This window comes from Miniopterus schreibersii, assembly GCF_964146895.1.
Source record: "Miniopterus schreibersii genome assembly, chromosome: 8".
In the NCBI taxonomy this organism is placed as follows: Eukaryota; Metazoa; Chordata; class Mammalia; order Chiroptera; family Miniopteridae; genus Miniopterus; species Miniopterus schreibersii.
In genome coordinates this window covers 31316209-31339205 of record NC_138109.1, presented here as the reverse complement: position 1 = coordinate 31339205, position 22997 = coordinate 31316209, and the positions used below count along the sequence as shown (strand labels likewise).

Below are 22997 nucleotides of genomic sequence, written 5' to 3'. Positions count from 1 at the left end.
ACTTATGATTCAGAAATGTTTCCTGAAGTGGGGGTGGGGGATAGCTAACAATGAATCTTTCCTTTTTTCTTACTATTTTTTCCTTATTTTGTTCTTATGTGATATTCCTATGGTCTCTAGTTTGATGTATGCTAGTCTCATTTCTCCTCCATGAGTACAGTAACCTCACTCTTTTTCTGTCTCCCATTAGCTGAGAGAACAACCCATATTGTCTAGTAAAGGACTGGGCAGTGTGATATTTTGGAAAGAGTGTTCACTACCACGTTAGGAGGCCTGAGTTCTAGTATCTAAACTGCCTATCATTTTCTCACTATATGACCTTCGGCAAATCACCTAATAATCTGAATATATGTCCTCATTACAAAATGTGAGAATGGAACCACTTGGTTCCATTTGGTTCAAGATTCTGTGCATCTGGGTGCTCAATAAATCCTTGAATTGATTGCTTTCCTCTGGAGGAGTATTTCCATTTCATAGGTTAGAGAGCTGTGGTTTAAATTGAAATAATACACTGATTAGTACAACTCCTTTTATTTACTTTTATCTAATCACACATTTTGATTTCTACATTAATTTGATTCATGGTTACATTTATTTGATTTTAGGTGATAGTGCTGCAGTGATAAAATGATGAAGACCCTATCTTTAGGGACTTCACTACATTGTGTGGCGCTTGACATATAAACAGGCATTTACAGTTCAGTCCTGTAATTGCTCTCATGAAGAAGTTGTGACATCATTAGAGCCTGATGTGTTGTAGGGTTCAGGATGGGGGATGGGAGGGGCATTAGGTTAAGCTCCTTAAGGTAGTATCTCTCGTTATATATTTTTTTGGAATTCCGCCCATCAGTTTTTTAAGTTGCAGTTATGTTTGGTTATATCAGTTCATAAGATTTGATTCATCCTTTTTTAAAAAAGAGAAAAAAGCATTTGTGGCAAATTAAAGATAACAGTGGGGAGTTTCTGGTGTGAAATAATTTTATCTTTTTACAGACAGATCCAGTTGAGTATGTGGAAAACATATGCGAAAACATGCAGCTGTACCCACTGCAGGACTTCCTCACTGGAGATCAGCTTCTTTTTGAATACAAGCCAGAAGTAAGAAGGTTTCCATTTCTAACACATTTAGAGAAAGAAGAAGGGTGAGAAAGTGCAGAAAAGTACTTAAGAACTGTGGGAATGGAGAAAGCTTAATTACATTTGGTCATGTCTTGTTTGTTTAAATATAAGAAATACCAGTAGTTTTGTGGATAATTTTTCATGATTCTTGTGTATGATTATGTTTTAATAGGAGAAAATCAAGTCCTCTTCTTAGGTACTATATTCACCATTTTTCAAGTGTTGAAACATATGCTTAAATAGTTAAAGTGATTCCTAAGAATTATGTGCTTTGGTTGCTATAAGCATACTTAGAGTTGTTTAGTTTACCTTTTAGTACAGTTGGAGATACTGCACAATTAAATTTTAATAATTTTGAAAATATTTACAAGAAAAATATAAGATTCACTGAATTAAAAATATATGATTTATAAATATTACTACATACAAATAAATAGTTGGTCAGGAACTTGCCTCCACTGTTCCTGGGGAATAATTCATTTTGTTTCATATAGGGTAACAGTGCTTAACCAGAGTGATTTGCCGCCGAGGGGACATTCGTCCATATCTGGAGACATTTCAGTTTTCATAACTGGGGGGTGCTCTTGGCATCTAGTGGATAGAAGCCAGAGATACTGCTAAACATCCTCAGTGCTGAAGACAACACCCCACAACAAAGAAATATCTGGTCCGAGATGTTAATAGTTCCCAGGTTGAGAAACTTTGATACAGAATATTCCACAATGACTAATTTTAAAGAGGGTAGGGAAAGGGAAAGGAAGCAGCAGCCATGCATTCTCATCCTCTCCCTATGATGGTTGTACCCAACGGTCCAGGTGTTTTTTTCTAAACCACAATTTGTCATTTTTTTCTCAAAAAAATGATGTTTGAATGGTAGTTAGCATTTCAAACCTAACCCATAAAATCTTGTTTTAGTCCTTACCATAGCTTAAGGATTATTGAAGTAGGACCTACACTGGGATAGCTTCTGCTGCTTCTCGGGTGCGAGGTGGCAGTTACAATATAGTCTTTGGAACCATGTACAAACTTTTTGCCGCTTGTAGTTGCGGATTACATAACCTTTAACCTGAACAGTTACCTTTAACCTCTGAAGCTGTGTTATTTGCTATAAAATTGGTATACCTTCGGGTTATTTTTAGGATTAAATGAAATTACATATTAAACATTATCTGACACAATAAAAACTAAGTGATAACTATTTTTGCTACTAGTACTGTTTATATACTATTTGAGATGAGTACTGCTTATATAGCATAATCAGGAAACATTTTAAACTGATAGACTAATGAAGTTTTATAAAATAGGGTGTTTGATGGACTGTAGACATTTTCATTAACATCATGCTAGGATCTTGGGGTAGCTAACTAATGTGGTTCTTCCTTTTAACAGAAATGTATAGGTTAAAGTTGTTATTGTTGTATATGTGTCTCCTCCCTATCCCCATCCCTTATTAGGTCATTGCTGAAGCCCTTAATCAGCTAGTTCCTCAAAAAGCAAATCTCGTTCTGCTGTCTGGTGCTAATGAGGGAAAATGTGACCTCAAGGAGAAATGGTTTGGGACTCAGTATAGTATGGAAGGTAAAATACTTTGAATAATTGTCCTACATAATTAAGGTGTATCTGACCTGGGATTTTTTATTCCTTAATAATTTGTCTGATGTTGCACCAGAGTGGCTCAGTTGGTTGGAGTGTTGCCCCGTGCACCAGAAGGTTGCTGGTTTGAAGCCCAGTCAGGGCATATATATAGGTTGCGGGTTTGATCCCCGTCAGGGCACATTGGAAGGCAACCAATTGTCTGTCTCTTACATTGATGTTTCTCCTTGGCCCCCTAAGCATGTACTAGGGTGAGGATTGTAAAAATAAAATTAAATTAAAAAATAATAATTTGTCTGATGGTTCCTGTGGGAGAAAATTATGTATATTTTTAGATTACTTTGAAATTAAAATTATTTATACTTCTATGCAGGAAATTATTTTCTGTTATTAGCTAGTGAAAAAATCCTGTTGTCTTGGTAATTTGGGAGCAGTTTAGACTGTGTTTTAGAAAAGTATATCTTAAATTTTGTCAGTGTGCATATGTATCAGCTGGAGATCCTATTAAAATATAGATTCTGATTCAGTATCTCAGAGGTGAGGCCTGAGATTCTGCAATTCTAATAAGCTCCCAAGTGATACCAGTGCAGCTTAGACCATACTTTGAGGAGCAAGAGTCTAGAATACCTGGATATGTCACTCACAGGTTTCAAAAGAAAGGAGAACTGATTTGTGAAAGCCAGTTGTTGGCTGGTTTGTTATTGAGAGAATTCTGAACATTGCATTATTTATTGGATCACTTTGTTTTTCCATTTCTACAGATGTTGAAAACTCTTGGGCTGAACTGTGGAAGAGTAATTTCGAATTAAATCCAGATCTTCATCTTCCAGCTGAAAACAAGTACATAGGTCAGTGAAACAAATAGTACCAGTATAGAACATTATGTTTTACAAAGAACAGTTTGAATCATATTTGAATATCCCAGTAACACTCTGGGATGGGCATTATTATTTTCTTACTTTTTTGTGAGAAAACTGAAGCTCAAAAAAGCAAAGCAGCTTTCCCAAGACTATTCAGTTGGTGAATGGAGGAAACAGGACTTAAACATAGATCGTGGGACTCTGAAGCGTTTGTTTTTGCTTATAGTATATCACAGCTGATCTTTTCATTCAGTCCATGTAGGAATTGCCATTATCTTGCCTGGTTGTTTAGTGTTTTTCAAATTACAGATTGCAACCCATTAGAGGGTTGTGAAATCAGTGTAATGGGTTGTGATGTCAGTGTAATAGTTGTGAAAGCATTAAAAAAAATCAATTAGAATGGAAAATAGCAAAATGTTTAATTACATAAAGAAAGGGTATTATTTCAAGAACTTTTGTTCCAGATTTCACAGAGAAAAGTTACTTAGAATTCTGAAACCAAGAACGGATTGCTGGGAATCCTGTTAAAGTACCTGAATGAGTTATTACTCTTTTCTTTTGTTAGCCTCGGACTTCATGTTGAAGGCTTTTGATAGCCCTGAGACAGAATACCCTGTTAAAATTGTGAACACTCCCCAAGGCTGCCTGTGGTATAAGAAAGACAACAAATTCAAAATCCCCAAAGGTAAAATGTTTCCATCCCTAAAAGGAGTGAAATAAGTGTTACAAATCTTTCTTCACTTTGTAGCAAACTTTTTTCCTTATGTCTATCATCTACCTCCCTTTCCCCTTCCATTTGAACACCTTTTCTAGGCTTATTTATCGGATCAATACTATGCTCCTGTGCTATCACAAAAATCCTTGTAGACACTACAGATTCTAGCAAAGATTCAAGCCTAAAATGAAATTGTTTTTCAGATATTTTTCTTCCAGTTTAATGAAAGCACAGCCAGATTTTTGGCCATCTTAGGGAATAGGTGGTACTTTTGAACATTATTTTTTTTAAAAGATAGACCCTGGCTGGTGGCTCAATTGGTTGGAATGTCATCCTGTACACCAAAAGGCAGTGGGTGCCATCCTGGGTTGGGGCATGTTCGATGTTTCTCCCTCCCTCTCCCCCTCTATCCCCACCCTTCTAAAATCAATAAAAACATATCCTCAGGCGAGGATTTAAAAAAAGAAAAAGGGTACGCTGAAGGAAATTATTCTTAGACACCATAGCCTCATCCAGCATTACAAATGTGAAATGTTCTGTGTATATCTCTCTCTACCGTTTTGTTTTTCACCACAGAGGAAGCACATAGTATACAGTTAAACGGACTCTAAAATCCTTATCTTCAACGTGGCCCCCAAAGCATATTACTTTTTTCCTGTTCCTGTGCATAGCATGGGAACTTACTGGAGCAACATGGACTTAGAGACTGAGTGCTCTTGGTGCCACTTAATCCATATCCCTAACCTCAGCCAACTACTGTAGCTCTGAGGGATTCTTGAATTTATTGGGAAGAGGTTTCCTCAAGTTTCCTTGAATAGCTTAGAAGAGTTTCTAAAAATGTTCCTAACATTTATTCAGCTTCCTTGGAAAGACTCTGCTATAACTTTTTGTGAGCATTGGGGATTGTTCCCTTAATGTTATTGACATGTATACCTCAGTAAGCATTTTCCCTGACTTAAGCTATTGATAAATATGAATATTCATAGGCCTCTCCATGTATCTGTCTATATATCTGACACCTTCCCATAGAGTAAAGTATGCCTCCTGGTCATTATTTGGAATGGCAAATATTACTTTTTAAAGACCCTTAAGGGTAAAAATGTAGTGAGGATTTAACAACTGGTAACTTATTTCAGAATTTTTTAAAAGCATGTTATTGGGGATAAATAGCAAGGTATAAAATATTTGAATCTTCTGGCTTTTATTTTCTTATCTATAATCTTTTTTCTTTCAGCATATATACGTTTCCATCTGATCTCACCTTTGATTCAGAAGTCTGCAGCAAAGTAAGCAGTTATCCTTTTTTTCTAGAAAAAATATTTATTGAAAATTATTGTTTCATTCTGAATCATTCTGTCATTTTCTCTATCAGTACTTGAGCTATGCTGCTGATTATATACTTTTTTCTGTGCCCAAAACAAGTTATTTGTATCAATACTAAACATTAAGATGGAATTGTGGCTGCTGCATCTCCAGTACCCATTTATGAAACAGGCTGATAGTGTAGGCTAGTTGTAGAATTACTGGATTGAGATAGTTCCTTAGAGGTGAGTTTGGGTTAGCTTCCAGTCTGTAATGAGGACTAGTGGATCTGTTGCCTGTATTTAGAGACTGCCAGAAAATCTGATTATGTATACTTTGTTCTCAGCAAATTACTTATATATTTATGTAGATGGCTGCATTATAGGAAGTCAGAGAGCCTAAAATATTCCTGAAATATAGGAGGTGCTCAGGAAATGATAGTATGTTTCTTTCTTCCCTTTGCCACTTAAAGTGTAAAATCCAACCTTAAAATGACAAGCAGTACTAACATTTATTTATTTATTTATTTAAATATATATTGGTTTCAGAGAGAGGAAAGGAGAGGGAGAGAGAGAGATAGAAACATCAGTGATGAGAGAGTCATTGATCGGCTACCTCCTGCATGCCCCTGACTGGGGATCGAGCTCGCAACCCAGGCATGTGCCCTGACCGGGAATTGAACCCCAATCGCCTGGATCCTAGGTTGATGCTCAGCCGCTGAGCCATGCCCAGCCAGGCAGTACTAACATTAATATCCACTTTAAAAAATACATTACCTTTATCCCTTCCCTCAGATTTTTTGTCAGTCAGGAAAGCTAGGTCTCAGGAATAGTCAGAGCTTTTAGGACAGTTGCCTTTGATTCCTTTTACACTTACCCCCCTGTGCAGCATAAATGTGACCATTTTCTATATGTGCATGAGATGAAAAGGATTAGGAAGCACTGCTGAAGGTAGGAATTCTATAATGCCCCTGTGAAAATGAGTCCTGGGTAAGCAGTATTTACCTTGAATTCAATTAGTATATAGTTTTACATTCTGGAGAAGTGAGTTAACATCTTTCTAAAAGTGAAGTTTTTTATTCTAAATCAAAGCAAATATTTTCATGTCTATTTCTTGCCAGTTAACGATGCTGCTTGCATTTTATATTCTCAGTGTGGTCCTCTTTGATATCTTTGTCAATATCCTCACCCATAACCTTGCGGAACCAGCTTATGAAGCAGATGTGGCACAGTTGGAGTATAAGCTGGTAGCTGGAGAACATGGTTTAATTATTCGAGTGAAAGGATTCAACCACAAACTACCTGTAAGTACAAGCTCTGTTTTCCTCATAGAGAGCTTTAAAATTTCATATTTGTGTTGCCCCTATAGCACCAAGCATAGAGGCTAGACATAGAAGTGGACACGGAGTGCTAGACATAGAAAGAAATGTTTATTAATGTGGATTATAATGTTTTCTTGGCTGATGACAGCTATTCTCACTTTGTCCACATATAAGAGCAACATATATTCATTAATTACTAGCAATGCATGGAACACAGCCTGTTTAACTTGATTTCACTTCCCTTTGCTGTCAGTTTCTCTGCAGCCAACACTGGCACTTAGGACTAGTTTGAGCTTAATTTCAGGCTATACAGCAATTACAGGCACTGACACATTGCCTGACATTGAGTGGAACTCAGATGTTTGTATACTTTCTTCCTCTTGTACTCTCTGTTCCATTGTTTCAACTATGTGTGTCTTGTTTCTCAGTTCTAATTCTATATCTTGTCAGTAGTTTGTCTTTTGATAAGGAATGTGTTCCAGTGTTGCTTTGTCAAAAACTTCATAAGCAGAGGAAGAAATAATCTGGGGTGCTAAGAGTGTTAGATCATTAAATACCAGGTAAAGTAATATACTGTACCCAACAACAAATTTTATATCTTGGTTTCTTGAATAGAACATATATTATGGTTTGGGGAATTGTTTCATACAAGAAAAAATCTGGAGAAAAGGAGCTGGCAGAGGTTAGATCTGTACGAGGAGGTAAGAGCCTCCGTACCTTAGCAGAAACGCTAGTGAAGGGTATAGGTTTCTCTCTACACCCTCATCCCTGTCAGTCTTCTTAGGGAACAAATATTGGTCTTAGGAGGATATACCATGGAATATTTTACTTTTATATGGTATACTTTTCTATGGTGTTTTGAAAAGGTCTCCAGGTAATTCCAAAACATACCTCCCAAATGGCAATCATAGTATTAGGCTTTAATCTGTTTTGATCATTATATGTAGGCCTTTGAAGGTTCTTTATTTTATGAAGCTTACCTAGCTTTAATATTAAAACCTGAGATAGACTATAAGTATATAAAACTAGAGACCAGTTTCACCTGTAAAATGTAGGTGCTGACGTTTACAAATCTGAAAATTAAATCCAGAAATGTAACAAAAAGATAATTCACTATGACCAAGTGCCAGGAATGTTCAGTATTAGGAAATTGATGAACAAATCATAATACAGGTCAAATGAGAAACATGACAGGCAGACCTCAGAGTTTTATGGGCTCCGTTCTAGACATATGCACCCCCCCCCGGTGCAATAAAGCGAGTACTGCAATTAAGTGAGTCATACTCTTTGTGCTGGTTTCACTTTGTAAAAAATGCAACATCTGTGAAGCTCAGTAAAGCAAAGCACAACAAAGTAAGGTATGCCTGTATTTGGATATAGTGATAAACATAAAAATATCCTTTGATAAATTTGAGTGGGCATTATTAACAAGTAGGAAGGAGGGAAATTACTTAAATATAATAAACATTTTAATTTAAAAACAGCAATAGCCAATATTACACTAACTGATGAAATGATGACTATTAAAAGCTGGAATAAGTCAACGATACCCACAATTACCTCTATTATTCAACATTATTTTAGAGGTTCCGGCTGCTATATTAAAGTGAAAAAATAAAAACACTTGGAAAAGAAAAAAGTAGTTTTCTTTGCAGATGATATGGTTGTATTCTTAGAAAACCTAAGATGCTACTAAAATTGTAAAAATAACTTGTGATGTGTCTGGTCACAAGATCAATATATCCAAATCAGTGGCTCCATTTCCTATAGTAGCAATAACCACTTAAAATGGATGGAAAAAATATAATACTGAAAAAAATAAAATACCTAGGAATAAATAAGAAAAATGCAGAACTAATCTAAAGAAAACTTTAAATCTTTTTTTGGGGGTGGTGTTTGTATTTTGTTTGCTTTCTAAATTTTTTTTTAATTTTTTTTTTTTTTAAATATATATTGATTTCAGAGAGAGGAAAGGAGAGGGAGAGAGAGAGACAGAAACATCAATGATGAGAGTCATTGATCGGCTGCAGCCCGCAACCTGGGCATGTGCCCTGACTGGGAATCGAACCCTGATCGCCTGGATCCTAGGTCGACGCTTAATGCTAAGCCACGCCCAGCCGGGCTTTAATCTTATTGAAACATATAAAAAAAGACTTCAAGGAAGAGACTTGTCATGTTTCTGGATAGGACAGCTTGATATAAAGTTGTCATTACTTCAAAAATTAATATGTAAATGTAATGTCCTCCCAATTAAAGTCACATTTAGGGGCAGTGGGGATGCAGCTAAAATTATTTTTAAGTTTATTTGGAAGAAAAAAATGTTTAAGAATACCTATGAAAATTATAAAAATAGTCCGGCTGGTGTTGCTCAGTGGTTGAGTGTCAACCTATGAACCATGAGGTCACGGTTCAATTCCCCGGTAGGGGGCGTGCAGAAGGCAGCCGATCAATGACTCTCTCATCATTGATCTCTCTCCCTCTCCCTCTCCCCCCCTCTCTCCCTCCCTCCCTCTTCCTCTCTGAAATCAATAAAAACATTTTTTTTAAAAGAAAATTATAAAATAGAAGAATCATTGCTCCAAATTTGACAATTATTGAGGATTTTAGTCCCTGGAAATTCTTTGAGTCATTAGTACTTCTCTTATGTCCCCCATAATGCCTATTACCATGCTGGGCCCCTGGTAAAAAACAATGGAAAACACCCCCCAAAAAACTTAGTGGATTTCCATGCTTCTCCACTTAAAGTGCTTCTTTCTTTTCTTTTTAGCTACTGTTTCAGCTCATTATTGACTACTTAGCGGAGTTTAGTTCTACACCAGCTGTCTTTACAATGATAACTGAGCAGTTGAAGAAGACCTACTTTAACATCCTCATCAAGCCTGAGACTCTGGCCAAGTGGGTATACATGGGATCAGCTTTTATTTTAAAGGCCTAAAAGCATTTGCCTTTCTAGGGGTCAGGTGTGGGGGCTGAGGCTATTTTTTTACTGCTAATTTTTAGGCTTGTTAGAATTGTGCTGTGGTTTAGGAAACCAAACCACAGGATTATAGGATTTCTAAACCCAGCTAAAGTAGCTATCTGTGAGTAGGACTGAAAGTAGCCTACTATACTTAATTAGAGGCTGAAGGTAAAAAGGGTATAAGTAACAGAAGTGGTGGTTTTGGTGTAGCTCAGAATTGCTTGCTGGTGATATTTTTGTGTTGGGTGCTATGATGAGTAGTAGCTGAGTTAAATTGCTTAACACATCATTTATCTGTCTAGCAATTGCAGCTATCCAGAATTCAGCCAAAGTTCCAGAAAAGAGCAAAAGGCTTCCAGACAGTCTGTATACTAATGCTTAAACCCTCTGCTAATGGACAGCCCCCTTTGGCCTTTCATCAGAGCCTGTAGCCTATAGGGTACCTTTGTGTGAATCAGGAAGAAGGACCCACTTGGGGGTACCCTCTATCAGCAGGTGGAGCCTTTGTGGGAGGGGGAAAATCTCCTCTGAGCAGACACAGCCCTTTATGCACATGGTTTGCAAGCCCCTACTTGACCTCCTTACTGGGAGTCTGCAAATGGTAAACAGCACAATCGGATATAGAGGCCCTGCTTTTGACAGTTATAATGAGCCCATAAATGACCAAAATTCGAAAGCAGGGTGAAGTAGTTAAGAATCAGACAGGTAATAACTGATAATATGATCACAAAAAGCTACAACTAATAACCAAATATAAGTTGGAAAGGAGAGTTTTCTGGAACTATTGCTGTGTTGAAAAATAGCCCTGTATATGCAATTACTCCTGAATACTACTTTATTAAAAATGTGGTAAAGTAATATAATACCTTTTTATTGAAGATTCATTACGTGCTAGACCTAAGAACTTTGTGTATATTTATTTAATTCTCACCAAAAACCCCATTATTATTTCCCTTGTTTTACAAATGAAGAAATTGAGTCACAGGTATTAGGTGACTTGCTTGACAGCTTAAACAGCTTAGTGTGGGGAAGGGGGCAGGGTGGGGGCGGTCAGTATGATTTTAGCCTAGAGCTAGTATATTGTCACTTCCGTAGTAGATATCCATAATGGTGGCCTCCAGTAATTAATAAAATGTTAGCTTTTAAATCAAAATAGTAATAATTTTAAATTGGTGTGCAACTGTGACAGATAAATGAGTTGTGCCACTGAACAAATATGTGTAAAAGCTTATGTGTGCTATTTTAAATGCTTTTTGGTGATTGTTTCTCCATCTTAAGCTGTGATAGAAATTGTCTCTCTTTAAAAACATATCATCTGTAGAAATTTAACCAGATCTCTCTTTACTTTTAAGATTCATATCTTACAACAAAACTTTTTTTTTTGCCCTCTGTACAGAGATGTGCGGCTTTTAATTCTGGAATATGCCCGTTGGTCCATGATTGATAAGTACCGGGCTTTGATGGATGGCCTTTCCCTTGAGTCTTTGCTGAGTTTCGTCAAAGAGTTCAAATCCCAGCTCTTTGTTGAGGGCCTGGTACAAGGAAATGTCACAAGCACAGTAAGTATGAGGTGTCCTGTTGCTGTTGGCCAGGTCTGAATGCCAGTGTGGGCTCTGGAGTTGCATCATTTCTTCTTGAAGCCCTGTAGGTGTGGCAGGCCAGCATTGTCATAGTCTATTTAGAAGGGAGCCTGGCCCCTCTGATGCCGGGCAAGACTCTTGTGAAGGAGACTACTGGTAATGGACCAGGACTTTGAGTGAAATGTGTTTGGTAAATATATGGTATTGGTTACATTTGCTGACGATTGTGTATAGAAACTACAGTTTAGAAATTAAAGTGGAACCTGGGGAATGGTGAGGGATGTATATGTATGTATACATACACACATACTTAGGCAGAACTTGTATGTTAGGCTTATCCTGTAGTAAAGAGAGAACCATTGAAGGATTTAAAAAAGGATTTGTCAGTAAGAAAGATTCAGACAGACCAGTTATGAGGCTGTTGTAAAAGTTGACATGAAGTGTGATTTCACTTGTATGAGGTATATAAGAGTAGTTGAAGTCATAGAAACAGAAAGTAGCATGGTGGTTACCAGGGGTTGGGAGAGGTTAAAAAGGGGGGAATTTTTCTATGGGTACAGAGTTAAAGTTTTGCAAGATGAAAAGTTCTGGAGTTCCATTTCACAACACTGAGTATATTTAACACTTGAGAACTGTACATTTAAAAATGGTTAAGATGGTAAGCTTTATGTTATATGTTTTTACACACACACACACACACACACACACTCAAAGCTGAAGCAAAAAATAATGAAGCTTGAGGTTAGGAAAAATAAATAAGAAGTACTTAAGAAATAATAAGGTAGAAGGTGGCCCAAACTCAGTGACTGATTGGATGTGGGGGGTGAGGGAAAAGGGAAGGATCTAGGGTGATGCCCAGATTTCTTGCTGAACCAGAGAGTTGGTGGAGGAGGAACCGTAGTAGGTTTGGGGCATATGAGGAGTTTGTTGTTATACATACTGAGTTGGATATGTCTGTGGGAACTTGAGACTAAGTGAGGCCTGTTCTAGCCAAGAGTGCTTGATTGAGACTCTTCCTAAACTGTTTGTCTGTTCACCATCTCTTTTGTGGCTTCCCAGTTTCCCAGGCCTGGCCCTTTGATGGAATATACAAGGGTTGGCAAAAGTAGGTTTAAAGTTGTAAGTATGCAGAACACAGAGTTCTTGTATTATATATTTTCCCATATGAACAACTTTAAACCTACTTCTGTCTACCCCTGTATAAATGGCCACTCTTGAGATTGGCTGCTAGCCTCCCCAACTCCTCTGTGTCTTTATCTCACAACCCTAACCCAGCTTTAGTTTCTGTCCTGTTCACAGAAAGAAGTGTAAAAACTTCAACTCACAGAGGAGAGCAGGAATAGTTGCCTGCTTCTTTGTGCACAGTGGTAGTACTGGGCAGGGGCATTTGGTCCAGAGGACTTAGTACCATGTCTTGCCCCAGGTGGAAGCCACATTAGAGATGAGCTCACCCCTCCACTTATCCCTCCTGTTGGTAAGAAAACAGAAGTTTTGAGAGCCAGAATATGTATTCACTTAGTAGTAGTATTCTATCGCTCACTCTGTGCCAGGCTCCAGGTTTCTAAAAAACAGTCACAGTTGTCATAGGGGGCATAGACTAGTGGGGTAAACTGAACAGTAAGTTTGATCCAGTGGGGAAAGTGTCACAGTGTACAGGTAAGCAGAGTGCCAAGGGAGAACAGAAGAGGAGCTGTTCAATTGAGAGCCATTTAGTGTTCAACAAACATTAAGTCAGTGAATGATAGGCCCAGTCAGTGAATGACTTACCCAGCATTTTTTATGACAGACTGTCTGCTTTCCTAATGTTATCCAGGGCTTCCCTGGCAATTAGAATATTGATAATAGTTGATTATGGGTGAAATTAATGTCAGGAGAGCCTGATGCAGTTATTTCTTCTCTTTTGCCTCCTAGGAATCTATGGATTTCCTGAAATACGTTGTGGAGTGAGTATTGGTTTGAGTTTTCTCTTTGAGAGTTATGTGTTCCTCCCAGCAGGAGGGCCTTGAGCCACAACTCAGTTGTTACTAAACCACAGTGGAGATAATTCTTGTGGTAGGTTTTCTTGAGGCTAGTTATATAAACAAAGCACTTCAGAAGGGACTGTGGAAGGCCTGGCCTCTTTTTCACTGTTTTTCGGTGGGGTAAGAGGATAGAGGCACTGCCTCAGTGACCCACACTGATTCTTTTGCAGCAAGCTGAACTTCATGCCTCTGCAGCAGGAGATGTTTGTGCAGTTCCAGGTGGTAGAGCTGCCCAGTGGCCACCACCTATGCAAAGTGAGAGCTCTGAACAAGGGTGATGCCAACTCTGAAGTCACTGTGTACTACCAGGTCAGTTGGCCCTTCATGCAGCCATCCTCATGGCTACGTACCTTTAGGGCACTAAAGCCTGGAGGAGTAGTGACCCTCTGACCTCCAAGGCCCTTTTGTATTTACCTCTGTCATTTTGTGCTTGGGGTCATTTGTCTTCTTGAAGCAACTACATTTAAAAATTGTTCCTGTCAGTAAAACAATCCTTTTTGAATTACAGTGCTTCATTAATCATCCTGTACTAGTCCAGAGGGACAGACTAAAGTGTGGTTGGAAATTCCCATACATCCCCCTGACAGAACCCCAAGCAACAGGAGGACATTTGTTAACAGGAGAATTTTGCAACATAGCTATGCAATCAGTATACAGCAAACAATGACTACCAGTTATAATTGAAGGTTTCAGAGTACTTGATAGGATTTATCACATCTATTTTATGAATAATGAATCTGAGGTCCAGAGTCCTTTACTTCGAGGTCATACCATAGCTGGGACTTGAACACAAATCCTGTGTTTTTTGCATAGTATTCTGGAGAGGTGGGATGGGACTTAAAGAACCGCAACAATTTCCATTGGCCCGTAGCCTACTTTAGCCTGTGGTTTGTCCCACTCACTTTTAGGACTGTGGGGACCGATGCCTGTCTAGATTGATCTTAGACTTCTCAAACTCTGGGGCTTCTATAGCTGCTACTATGGTCCTGGGTTCTCTGCATGAGGAAGTCTCTTCTCTGCCAGGCCCTCTGAAGATTCCTGCTCTGGGCTTTGGGCATGGCTGCATGGCCCTGAACCTGAGTCCCTAGAGGCCCAGCTTGCCCATAGTTAGTCTCCCTCTGGTTGTAGCTACCTGGATCCCCCTCCCTTGCCCCCCAGGTTTTCAACTTATTTGAAAGTGCAATGATCACCATGTCCCAGACTTCATAAATGGTGTGGCCTGGCCCTGCTTAGCCTTGTCCACATTTCCAGTGTCTCATTGCTCAGAACCTGGAGAGAGTAGTACTTCTCCAGTTTTAGATAGAATTTGTAAGACCATGTCTGTTGAGGTGCTTTCCATTGATCACCTTAGCACTAGCTTCTAATACAGACTGCTTCCTTTACAGAATCACTTCCCTCCTCACAGAGCATTTTGAACAGGAAATCAATACAAAGTTTTGACTGGTTTTATTGCAGTCCTTCTAGAGGCAAACAGGAAATTTTGTTGCTGACTGAACAGGGCTTGCAGGAAGCACTGGCTTTAGCCTCTTTAGTGAAGGGGGAAGGGTTAGAAATGAGTCTGTGTCAGAGGAGCCTGCAAGAGCCTGACGGGGATGCACTAGCAAAATCCTTGCTTGTTGGCCTCTTTTATTCTAACCGCATTATTTTGCCAGTTTCCAGGACAGCCAGGATGTGGCTACCAAGTGTGGCATCTGCTAGCATTTTTCTTGTAAATTGGTTTGGGTCCCTGGGTATGGCTGCAAAGCTCCTATTCATATCCTCTCCATCTGAAGAATAGGTCCAGTTACCCTTCATTGATACCCAAACATTTCCTGCTCTCCTTAGCACCTTGAACTGCAAGTACTTGATTTTAGGTTGTGTGCTCTAGGTCCTTTGGCAGGAGCTCGCAGGTGGGGATTATTGGGCTCTCCTCCATGTCTGCTTGCAGTTCTGTGCTAGGGCTAGGAATACAGTGATCAAGCATGAGTCCTGTCCTCGCAGACCTTCTGTCTAATGAGAAGACAAAATGTATAAACAAAATTGTTGCAAGTATGGCAGTAGAGGGTATGACCAATTCTCTTTGGAGGATGAGAAGAATGGGATGGACACTTGAATAAATGGTTGCCAAGAATAGCTGATTAAAAACCCTGCAGGCCATTGGCTTTTCAGTTGGTGTGACCAACTTATCTTTTCAGTCAGGTACCAGGAGTCTGAAAGAATATACTCTTATGGAGCTGCTTGTGGTAAGTTGTATAAAAGAGTTGAGGTGTTCAGGACCCTGACCCACTATGAGAACTGGTCTTTCTGCTTGGGGGTAGGGACTTGGGAGTAGGGACTGGGGAGTTGTCAGAGACCTATCTATGGTTGGAAGGTGAGATGGTTATTTAGTATTTTCACCCAGTATAATTATGGATAGGGGGCCTAGGCAATTTAGGAAGAAGGCAGTAAGGGAGGCTGGACTTTGAGGGGTATATGGAACACTTTGGGGGGAAGAAATGGAGGTTTCTTTGCTAGGAGACATTGGGCTGATGGGTAGTATGTTGAATTACAGATGCACATGGAAGAGCCTTGTTTTGACTTCCTTCGAACCAAGCAGACCCTTGGGTAAGTCTGCTGGCAAGAGCACCGAGCTCAAATAAGGGCCTGGGGTTACTTTGCAGGCTGATGTTTCAGATATCCTGAGCGAGCAGTCTCTCAGAGCTCTTTGGTCCTTCTATGCCTTAGTCATACCTACTGGTCAAAACTTCTGGAATTTGTTATCTTGGACCATGATCAGGTTTTCATTTTAGTCAAGTTTCAAGATTAGCAAGAGAAAAACCTATCCCGTGGTCCTCTAACCTGAGAATGAAATAGATGCATACGTATTTATAAATCTCCAGGTTCAGTAAAGATGTACAGAAATCCTTCGCTTATCTCTAGTGCTTCTGAGGGCAGGGCCCAGATGACCACCTGAGCTCATAAAACTTTTTGCTTTGGCTGTAGGTACCATGTCTACCCTACCTGTAGGAATACATCTGGGATTCTAGGATTTTCTGTCACTGTGGGGACTCAGGCAACCAAATACAAGTGAGTAAGCAAACTTATTATTCTTGGCATGGAGAGCAAGGGGCTACAGGTAGGTATTTACTTAAACCTCAGACAACTGACCAAGTAGTGTTTGCTTCCTTAAGTCACAGCTGCAGGGGGTGGGGGCTGGGGAGTAGTTGTTCATAGATGGCCTGACCCAGGTTTCTATGGTCCTATTAGGGTTCTACTCAAGTTATTGTACAGGGCTTGCCAATGTCTCACCTCTTCAGGCAGACCTGAGGACATGAAAGGCAAAGGTGCGTCACCTGGCCTTCATGCTAGAACCAAGGTACAAGGCCTTGATGGGTCTCAGCTTTGGAATGGTCAAGCATGGGTCACTGCTTCAGTTTGAGGGTACCAGGAAAATGAGCTAGAGGTATGGGGTAGGGTTCTTTCCATTCACTTCCCTCCCTCAATTTGAGAGTGCCGAGGACTTGGGAGAAAACACTTCCTCTTCCCAAGAAATATGCCTTAGCCTGAGTTACCTCCTTTGCCTTTTACTTGAGACCAAGTTTCTGATGACTTGTTTTGTTTCAGCTCTGAAGTTGTTGATAAAAAGATAGAAGAGTTTCTTTCTAGCTTTGAGGAAAAGATCGAAAACCTCACTGAGGATGCATTCAACACCCAGGTGACTGACTGAACTGTCCTGGTCTTTTGTTCCTTGGCCCACATAAGCCTTCAAGACAACTAGACACCAGTCTTAGCTGTGTGCTGGCCAGTTTGGGGACATTGTAGCCCCACCTTAATTTGATGTCTTCCTAGCTTTATCTGTCCTCATCATGCTGGCAGGTCCCAAGCAAAGGGACATAGCATGTCCCTCACAAACCAGACTGGACAGGGCGTAGTGTGTTCTGGAGGAACCAGTGTGATGCCATGCCTGAAGATGTCTTTTTGCTGGTAACAGGTCACAGCTCTGATCAAGCTGAAGGAGTGCGAGGATACCCACCTTGGGGAGGAGGTGGATAGAAACTGGAATGAAGTGGTGACACAGCAGTATCTCTTTGATCGCCTTGTACATGAGGTAAGAACACAGTTTTCAGAGTAAGACAGCCCTGGCAGGGACTCCTGATTTTACAGGAGTCACAATTACAAGCACATTGGTATTGTGTGGAGGAGATGCCTGGGGCACTCACATCCAGGCTTGGTTGGTTACTTATTTCTTGCTTAGTTTCCAGATTGGCCTCTCTAGCATCTTAGGTGGCCAAGTGGGCAGGATGCTAATCTTTACTGCCCTCCCAACCAATTTCAATTAGAGCAGATTCATTTTTGTATTATATATTGAGGGTCACTTTTAAGATTTGTGAGAAAAAAAGGGTTCTGCTATTTAAAGAAAATTGAAAACTTCTGTCTTTATGGAGTTCCTCCTCCAGATTTAATGATTCCTGGTATAGGTCTTTTGACAAAGTAGTAAAACCCACAAAAAAGCTGTGTCCCACAATCCAGTCTCTCTCTGATAATATAACCCTATGTGGTGAATTACCAAAGGACATTGAGGCAGAAGGGTTTAATAGGAGGCTTTAGCTCAGCTCTTAAGGTATTACAGCTTTCCTATTAGAAGCAGGGCAGATAAAGTTCCCTTTACCCATTTTCAATAGTTACTGTATTTTTCTCAAGCTAGAGTATACAGTTACTGTATACCTGAGAGTTTTGGCTCAGCGTATATTACCCTGCTATAATTACATTATCTTATCTGTTAGGGTCAGTCATTGCTATGAAACCTTAAAATGTGTTGACCGAGGCTCATTTTTATACTTCTCTGGAAGGTTGCAGGCAAGCTGAGACTTAGAGAAGTAAAATGTGCTTAGACCAAGGAAGTCTGCCAGGTTGTTATGATGTTTAAGAACTCTCTTTCCAGAAAATAGATTGCTAGTCTTTTATAGCTTTCTTTCTTTCCTGTCTTTCCTTTCCCTATAAGATTGAAGCACTGAAGTCATTCTCAAAAGCAGACCTAGTGAACTGGTTCAAGGCTCACAGAGGACCAGGAAGTAAAATGCTTAGTGTTCATGTGAGTATGGCCGTGATTTAGCCGCTATCATTCACTGCATTTGGGTTGTTCCAGAGATCCTAATAGGTCTTTGCCCAGATCTCGTCAGCATATTTCTCACCTTGAGCCTTTGGCTTCTTTCAGGTTGTTGGATTTGGGAAGTATGAGCTGGAAGAGGACGGTACCCCTTGTGAAGATTCAAACTCTTCTTGTGAAGTGATGCAGCTAACCTACCTGCCAACCTCTCCTCTGCTGACAGATTCTACCATCCCCATTACTGATATCAGGGCTTTCACATCAACACTTAGCCTTCTCCCCTACCACAAAATAGTCAAATAAACTGCAGTCTCGTTGGCCTGAATGAAGCATTGTGTATTTAAAACGTGTATTTTATGAAGTTACACTACTATGGCCTTAAGGCTTCCATTGACTTTTTGCACTGGTGTCATAGAATCTGATTTACTCCCCACCCCTTCTGTTGTGACTAACAAACCAAGGGTTACAGTAGCAGCTGCCAGAGAGAAATTAGCAGGGTGGCCAAAAAGCTTACAGGAGCAGGTTGAGAAGCCCTGATGCCTGGCCCTCTCAGACTGAGAATACAGTTCTGTATGACAGTCCTGTGTAACCAACGTCTTATTAGTACCTAAATGTTAGGTGCTAATACTAATACCTAAATGATGATGTTGTTTTTAATGTATTTTTAAATAAAGGTAGTTCTGTATTGCCCTTCAGAATGGGCCATTTGCTGCTCTGGCCTTGTTTCAGTGTGGGGTAGAAACCTAAAATTAATCATTCTTCCCAAACCTTCTAAGGCAATAAAATATTTTTGGATAAAATGTTGGTAGCCCGATGTGTGCTATATGAGAGTTCAGTGAAGACTTGGTGGGGGGCTAGAGACAGAACATCAAGTGTAAGGGAGTGGTGAGGACAAGAATGGACCCTCCATTATTTCAGGAGAGTCCTTATGAAAAGCAAATTCCTGTATTGAAAGTTGCCAAATAATTGGCTCCAAGTTTAACCATAAAGATAATAAAAGAAACACATTTTAAAAAAGGTTGGAAAAAGTACTTTATGAAGCTTTAAGAAGCACTGAGTATAATTAAACTGTAACCCAGAGTTAGATACAATTCCAAAATAAAAGTTATTGTAGGCGAGTCCATGACGTTTCCTAATACTTGATTTTAATACGTTGCGCTAATTTTCTAAAACAACTCAGAGGAACCAATATTTACAGTAGATGGAACATTTATGAAAAATCTGGCATCAGGTACATCATATATGTGCATGTGTGTGTGTGTGCATATATATATATATGTATATAATATCCCAAGATTATATGAACTAGGAAACAGATGATGTATACCTCAACAGCAGTACTAGAGTGCAGAGTTTGAGACTGGGATTTATAAATGCTTTTCAGAGTGTGGGGTTTGGAAAAGGAGCAGACATGTTGTTTTCAAAACCTGAAGTTTTTCTCAGGACTGAAGTCAAAATTGTAACTGCCACAAAAGAGGAAAAAAGGGAAGCTTTTCTCGCTTTAATTGTTCATCTGCATCGGAAAGTCCAGTATCCCTGAGATAGGAACCACTGCAATAAGGGAGTAAGGAGGTTCTCCCAAAGGAAGACTGTTGCTTAATTATGCCTACTGCCCTGGTTATCAGGTGTAAACTTTGCATTTCCCAACCTAATGCTTGGCAGCACCAAGACGTTTCAGTAACGGTTCATCGTACACCCAACATTCTCCATCTTCATGAAATAACTGTAAAAGAAGGGGAGAATTCAGTTACACACTTGCTGTGTACTTCTATAGTATCATACTTTTTATTACTTTATGTATTGTCCCAATACACCGAAATGAGTTTCATGCAGGAACCTGGGCTCATCCTGTTCGGCACCATGCTTGCTTAAAACAGTGTTTGGAACTTCAACATTCATTGAAATGAATGAATGAGTTCAGCTCAGCATACAGGAGCTGTAGCAGTTGGGAGGTTGGGGAAGGCTCCCCAAAGCAAGCTTACCCTTGTTTCCCATTGAATTTCCTTCTCCTTCCTTTCTCGGGCTTCTGCTCTTTGTCTTTCTTCAAGTCTATGCTTGGCTTCAGTTGCTGCATCAATATCTCTGATTTTTAAGTTGAAAGTGACATCCTTCCAAAGGCTAAAAAAATCAAAGTGCTAAGTACTAGATGGACACAGTTATTAGCAATCTTGAGAATGAAAGTCTAGAGCTACCCTTAATAAGTGCTGTAGTTCACAGACTAAATTTAGCTCCTTAAGCTGGCACCAGGGCACTGGAGTAAAGAACAGAAAAATAGATCCTGCTGGTGTAGGTGGCTCAGTTGGTTGAGCGTCTTCCCATGCAGCAAGAGGTTGCCAGTTCGATTCCTGGAAGGGCACATGCCCAGGCTGTGGGCTTGATCGCTAGTAGGGGGAGTGTGAGAGGCAGCCAATAGATGTTTCTCCCTCTCCCTTCCTCTAAAATCAATAAAAACATTTAAAAATAAAATAAAACAAAAAATAGTAATTGCTTAAAAAAAAAAAAAGATTCCACTGCTAGTTGTCAAAGGAGAAAATAAAGGATGGGCAGAAAGCTGGATATACGGTAAGGACAACAGAGGAGAAAAAACAGTGAGAACTGAAACCTGGGATTCTATTTCTGGCTCTACACCTAATTAGCTTTGCAACTTTGGTGGTGTCAGTTCACCTCTCTAGGGCTTGAGTGTCTTTTACTATAAACCAAAAGGATTAGATCAGAAGAGCTGAGAAGTTCCATTTTAGAAAAGCTCCCTTGGATTTAACAACTTAGAGAAACAGTGTGAATAGAGAATAAGGTCAAGAGGTGAATTGCAGAGGCTTAAATGTGTAAGCTTCCTCTCCAAGGCCTGGAAGACAGTAACTGGACAGGTCTGGTCCAAACATGTCACTACAAGTGAAGATTCCTAGGGACTAGAAAAGTGTCCACGCCTAAGATCCCCTTGTGGTGAGTAGCAGAGCGTATATTTCCATAGTTCCACTTAATAACTTTGAGCAGACAGTCTAGCCAAGCAGAATATTAACAAGTTAGAGACAACAAGCAGGGTAATGATTTGTAAGGTCCCCTCCCTTCACTTACTAAATCCCCTAATAACGCTAAACAAAAAACTTGAGTGCACGATTCCTCATACCACTAAAAGATCCTGATTTTATTGGGAAAGGAAAAACATCATGACACTTGAGACTACTGGAAAATTGAATACCAATTAGTCATTTGATGTATTAAGGAATAACTGGTTTTCTTTTTGTTAATCCTCACCCGAGGATATTTTTTCCATTGACTTTGGGGGGGGAGGGGAGGAAAAAACATTGATGTGAGAGACACATCAATTGGTTGCCTCCTGCACGTACCCTGACTAGGGCCAGGGATCGAACTTGAGACCCTTCAGTGCACAGGGCCAACGCTCTAACCACTGAGCCACGCCAGCCAGGGCAATAACTGATTTTCTTAAAGCATGATACTTTGGTTAGTTTTTAAGTAATTTTAAGAGATATATGCTGAAATATTTAAGGATGACATTTTTAAAAAAGTTTCTTGCAAACAAAAGGCCTGAAGGTGTTTTGCTGCATACCTCAGTTGGGACCTCACTGCTATCTCTTAATAACCACAAACATGGTGATATGCCAACACACACTGGGTACTTATTATATGTCAAGCATCATATGTATGTTACATGTTCATGTCATGTACACTACTCACAACAGCTCTTGAAGGTAGCTCCCAATTCAGGAAAGAGAGGCAAGTGTACAGTCTTGGCTACAATGAGGAAGTGGTGGAGCTCCATGTGAACCTAGGCATTCAGACCCAGTCTGTGCTCTGTTATGCTCCGCGCTCTACTGTCTCCACAACCCAGCCCTGTGCCTATACCTAGCCAATCAACAGCTCTAGTTACGTTGTCTCCTTACCAGCGGGATTCATACTCATTCTGATCTTCCAACTTTCTCACTTTCTTCTTGATTATAGGCAACTTCTTGGTATCTATAAAAACTGCATTTTCCTAGAAAACAGAAGAGGTAGGGAGATACTTTATTGTTCAAACTGTTCTAAGAGGAAGAGTCAACTATTGCCAGGAGAGTTTAACAGATATAATAATCAAATCGCATGTATGTTAATGCATAGATGAGTTTCATCTGCAATCTTCAGCCTTAAATAGAGCTGTGTCTTAAGTCTTAGTAGAGGCTCAATTCAATAGACATTTTCAACGTTAGTCACATTCTCAGGATGTAATCTCTTGGACATCTAGACCCATAAACAATACTAATGATAAGTATGCTGAAGTGCTTTTTACATTTCAAATTCTCCAAGTCCAAAATCCAGTTTGTTGACTCCTATTAATTCCATACCACCTTCGGCCTACCTTAATTAGGTACTGTTTCCAAGTTCCTTGAGGGCAAGGACTATCTTACTCATGTCTGTATCTCTAGTGCCAGGCAGTCAATACATTTCTTATATAAAATCAAACTATGCA

At 39.7% G+C, this 22997-nt stretch overlaps 2 protein-coding genes across 11 annotated transcripts in view; one reads left to right on the top strand and one right to left on the bottom strand.

Moving 5' to 3' along the window:
• Window positions 1–18860, top strand: part of NRDC (nardilysin convertase) — a 50360-nt gene extending 31500 nt beyond the window's left edge. For all 3 annotated transcript variants that reach the window (XM_081145815.1, XM_081145817.1, XM_081145816.1), the window contains 17 exons: window positions 994–1098; window positions 2574–2697; window positions 3474–3560; window positions 4138–4257; window positions 5522–5573; window positions 6742–6892; window positions 9678–9805; window positions 11266–11428; window positions 13361–13392; window positions 13641–13779; window positions 15645–15692; window positions 16001–16053; window positions 16432–16515; window positions 17053–17143; window positions 17420–17536; window positions 18431–18520; window positions 18644–18860. In XM_081145815.1, the coding sequence (XP_081001941.1) occupies window positions 994–1098; window positions 2574–2697; window positions 3474–3560; window positions 4138–4257; window positions 5522–5573; window positions 6742–6892; window positions 9678–9805; window positions 11266–11428; window positions 13361–13392; window positions 13641–13779; window positions 15645–15692; window positions 16001–16053; window positions 16432–16515; window positions 17053–17143; window positions 17420–17536; window positions 18431–18520; window positions 18644–18838 (1779 nt within the window). In that variant the 3' untranslated portion in view covers window positions 18839–18860. The remainder of the gene's footprint in view (window positions 1–993; window positions 1099–2573; window positions 2698–3473; window positions 3561–4137; window positions 4258–5521; window positions 5574–6741; window positions 6893–9677; window positions 9806–11265; window positions 11429–13360; window positions 13393–13640; window positions 13780–15644; window positions 15693–16000; window positions 16054–16431; window positions 16516–17052; window positions 17144–17419; window positions 17537–18430; window positions 18521–18643) is intronic.
• A 1161-nt stretch (window positions 18861–20021) lies between these two features.
• OSBPL9 (oxysterol binding protein like 9) overlaps window positions 20022–22997 on the bottom strand; it is a gene marked incomplete at its 5' end in the record, with an annotated part of 101554 nt that continues 98578 nt past the window's right edge. For all 8 annotated transcript variants that reach the window (XM_081145820.1, XM_081145822.1, XM_081145819.1 and 5 more), the window contains 3 exons: window positions 20022–20258; window positions 20518–20653; window positions 22435–22526. In XM_081145820.1, coding sequence (XP_081001946.1) covers window positions 20184–20258; window positions 20518–20653; window positions 22435–22526 — 303 coding nt within the window. In that variant the 3' untranslated portion in view covers window positions 20022–20183. The remainder of the gene's footprint in view (window positions 20259–20517; window positions 20654–22434; window positions 22527–22997) is intronic.